This window comes from Nicotiana attenuata, unplaced genomic scaffold (genome assembly GCF_001879085.1).
Source record: "Nicotiana attenuata strain UT unplaced genomic scaffold, NIATTr2, whole genome shotgun sequence".
NCBI lineage: Eukaryota > Viridiplantae > Streptophyta > Magnoliopsida > Solanales > Solanaceae > Nicotiana > Nicotiana attenuata.
The window spans coordinates 7,958-11,519 of NW_017674565.1; the positions used below are offsets into that span (position 1 = coordinate 7,958).

Consider the following 3,562-nt stretch of genomic DNA (forward strand, 5'->3'; position numbering starts at 1 on the left):
GGAGAAGAGGAAGAAACAAGAAATGAAGACTTGAGTCTTATTGATGTGTTTAAAATGAACTAATGGCCTTTTCTGTTATAGGCAAAAAAGCCTTGGCCTCCAAGCTGTAAAACAAACACAATACAATTTGTTTGGGTCCCAAAAAACATTGCCAACAAGGTCTACTTTGCAAATAGGCTTATGCTTACGTGAGATGAAGCTAGCCAAAATATTGGCCATATTTCACATTTTCCTAACATTACAAGCAAATCAAAAAGCAAGAAATTTAATTCTTTGTACTTAATTAGTACTAACTAGCCTAGGATGAATGAAGACCATAATCAATTTTCAATTCTTTGTACACCTCAAATTACTAATTAATGGACAGCTTTAAATAGTAATTACAAGAAGCAATCGAGTTAATTAATAAAAACAAACTTTCTCACTTTGAAGTAAGTAGTAAAGAACAGAGGAACAAAATATTAGACAGATGAGATCTCTTCCATGTTAACCATAGTATTCATACTTAATTTACACAGTTACCTATAAAAGAATTTCACCTATCCATGTTCACAAAGTAACCATTCATCTTCTGTTTACATACTGCAATAATCCAAACTACCTATATAACTAATGATTTCTGCTTCCTATTCCTGGTCTCTGCTTAATTAATTACCAACAGACTTAATTAATGACCTGATTCAAGGAGCCTGCCTACTGAGTGGCCATCCAACCTAAGTCTGCTGCAATAACATCATCATTATCAGAACCCAATAATTCCTCCATTGTGAAGCACTCGTCGCTGCTTATAACTAAGCATGGCTCAGCATAGTAATCTGATGATGTTAACATATCAGTAAAACTGATAGGTGCCCTCTCTTCAATGTTGTGCACTTGCTCTTTTGACCACTGATCAGACACAAATCCAGCATTAATGTTTTCTTCATTAACCATGGCACTACTACTTCCTTGAGCCATTGGACACATGATGTTCTGCTCATCAATATTGCAGATAGGCAAATGGGGTTCTGCAGTATTTGATTTTTCTGCTAGTAAACTACCCATGTACTCGTACACTTTCATATCCACATGATCAATATTTATGTCAGCCAATGTTGATGGAACATTACTATGGTCTTGTTGCAACTGAAAGCCATTATTATCAGGTGAGTAGTATGTGAATTGATTTGAAGTTGTCCATGAACTTCCAACATATTCAACATGACTTTGAACTGAATAAGGTGCCATCTCTTCAATATTCTGCGCTTGTACATCCACTAATTGCAACTGATCAAACGCGTTATTATGTTCGGATGATGCGAATTGATTGGAAGGACACAAATCATGAAAACCTGTCCCTTGATCCTCTGAAGAACTTGTAATATAGTCAAGCTCATGCTCTTGAGTTGTCGAATTCATAACAGCAACAACGTTGTTTCCACTGGCCGCTATTTCCATATGATCTCCTAATTCCTTATGATCATTAGCATATACAGATTTACGCTTAATGCAGCACAAAACATAGTCCTCATGCTGAATTATATTTCGTTGTCTTAACACCTTTAGTATGTTGTCATTAAGACTATACTCTTTCATGTTCCAAACAATATTTTTAATTCCTTGATCGACACTTTTCTCTTTTTCAAGATATCGAAAACTTTTCTTGAACCCAATCAACTTTGACCCTTTAAAAACTGATTTGTGTTTGTCAAGTCCTTTCCAACAGCCTCCTCCGATCAGCCGTCGACTGAACCTTGAACCACCCGCTTTTGTTCTCTTCAACTTAGTAAAGAAATAGTTTACCTTTGTATCATCTCCCAGAAAATTGTTTTCGAATATATCCCATGGCTTCTTATTCCCGTAAAGATTCTCAACTCGAATATGATCACACGAGAAATTCTTGCACGAAACGAATTTAAGTAGAAAGAGCGTAAGCTCTTCATCAGTGGGTCGAAATCTGATTCCAAGTACTGGATTTGGACCATAATTATGGCTGCTGATAGTCATGTTTTTTGTTTTCAGTGGAAGAAATTAGCCTGAAAACAGAAAGGAAATACTTTCACTGAACCCTAAGAACACTCTTCAAGAATGGAAAAGTGAAGTAGAAAAAATATTGCCTATTTGATGCCTACTTATATACGTAGGGTTGGGCTATATATAGGCGGGAAGCAACTGAAAGCCGAATTTACCAAGAATTGGGAAATTTTCAATTCCACAGTTCTAGATATTTGTAATAAACACCCCTATAATGTTGCTTATTTGTAAAAAAAATGTAACCTTCCTTATATTTCAAATTAAATCAAATACTAAACCAAATAGTAGAATGAACTAGAATTGGATTTTTGAGTAGACGACCTCGGAATCGGGATCTGAAGGTTCCAGCAGGTTTGTATGATGATTTCGGACTTGGGCGTATGCCCGGTTCGGGTTTCGGATAACCCGGGAGCGTTTTGGCGCCTATTGTGGAAGTTAGCATTTTAGAAGAAATTTCATAAGTTTGGCTTGAAGTGCATTTCAGTGCTATCGATGTCCGTTTGGAATTCCCAGTCTGTGAATAACTCCGTATGGTGATTCTGCAGTTGGGAGCGCGATCGGAAGTGAATTCGGAGGTCCGTAGGTCATTTTGGAGCCATTTGGCTAAAGATAGAAATTTGAAGGTTTTTGAGAAGTTTGACCGGAGGTGGACTTTTTGATATCGGCGTCGGAATCCAATTCCGAAAGTTGGAGATGTCCGTAATGTCAAATATGACTTGTACGCAAAATTTGAGGTCAATCGGACGTGATTTGATAGGTTTAAACATCGGATATAGAAGTTTGAATTTTTGAAGTTCATTAAGTTTGGATTGGAGGTCGATTCATGATTTTAGCGTTGTTTGATGTGATTTGAGGCCTCGAGCGAGTCCGTAATGTGTTTTGGGATTGGTTGGTATGCTTGGTTGTGGTACTGGGTGCTTCGGGTGGAATCCGGGTGGTTAACGGATCGGAAATGGGATTTTTGGAAGGCTGAGGTTTGGTGCTTCTGTCATAACCGCATCTGCGGTTCTAGGACCGCAGAAGCGGATTTTGGTCTAAGGCTCGAGGACAGCAGATGCGGTCAAGGTTCCGCAGAAGAGGGACCGCATCTGTGGGAGGCGTGTCGCAGAAGCGAGATTGGGGCGGCCCAGGGAGGACCGCAGATGCGGTATTTGGACCGCACCTGCGGAACCGCAGAAGCGGTCGATGGACCGCAGGTGCGAAAAATGCTGGGGGCAGAATGGTTGTTTAAAATCGGGATTTTTGCCATTTCTTCTCATATTTTCATGGCTTGGGCGATTTTTGGGAGAGCATCAAGTGGGATTTTCGTCATCTATGTTAAGGTAAGTTACTCCTACTCATTTACAAGTTAAATACAAGATTATATCATGGAATTAGACATGAAAATTGTGGGAAAATTGGGATTTTTGGAAGAAAACCTAGAAACTTGATAAATTGGATTTTACCACGAATTTGAGCATGGAATTAGGAGTAAATTATATATTTGAGCTAGTGAAGCTATGTGTAGAGTATATCTTCGAAAAATTTCGGATTTCGGGCACGTGGGCCC

At 38.7% G+C, this 3,562-nt stretch overlaps 1 protein-coding gene across 1 annotated transcript; it reads right to left on the reverse strand.

The window, feature by feature from the left end:
- Nucleotides 1–693: 693 nt before the first annotated feature.
- LOC109218907 (NAC domain-containing protein 68-like) lies at nt 694–1,986 on the reverse strand. Its single transcript, XM_019383305.1, has one exon. The coding sequence runs from the start codon at nt 1,984–1,986 to the stop codon at nt 694–696; it is 1,293 nt and encodes a 430-aa protein (XP_019238850.1).
- Between the last annotated feature and the right edge of the window lie 1,576 nt (nt 1,987–3,562).

Coding starts and splice junctions, on each gene's coding strand:
- LOC109218907 (XM_019383305.1), bottom strand. CDS start 1,986: ATGACTATCAGCAGCCATAATTATGGTCCAAATCCAGTACTTGGAATC.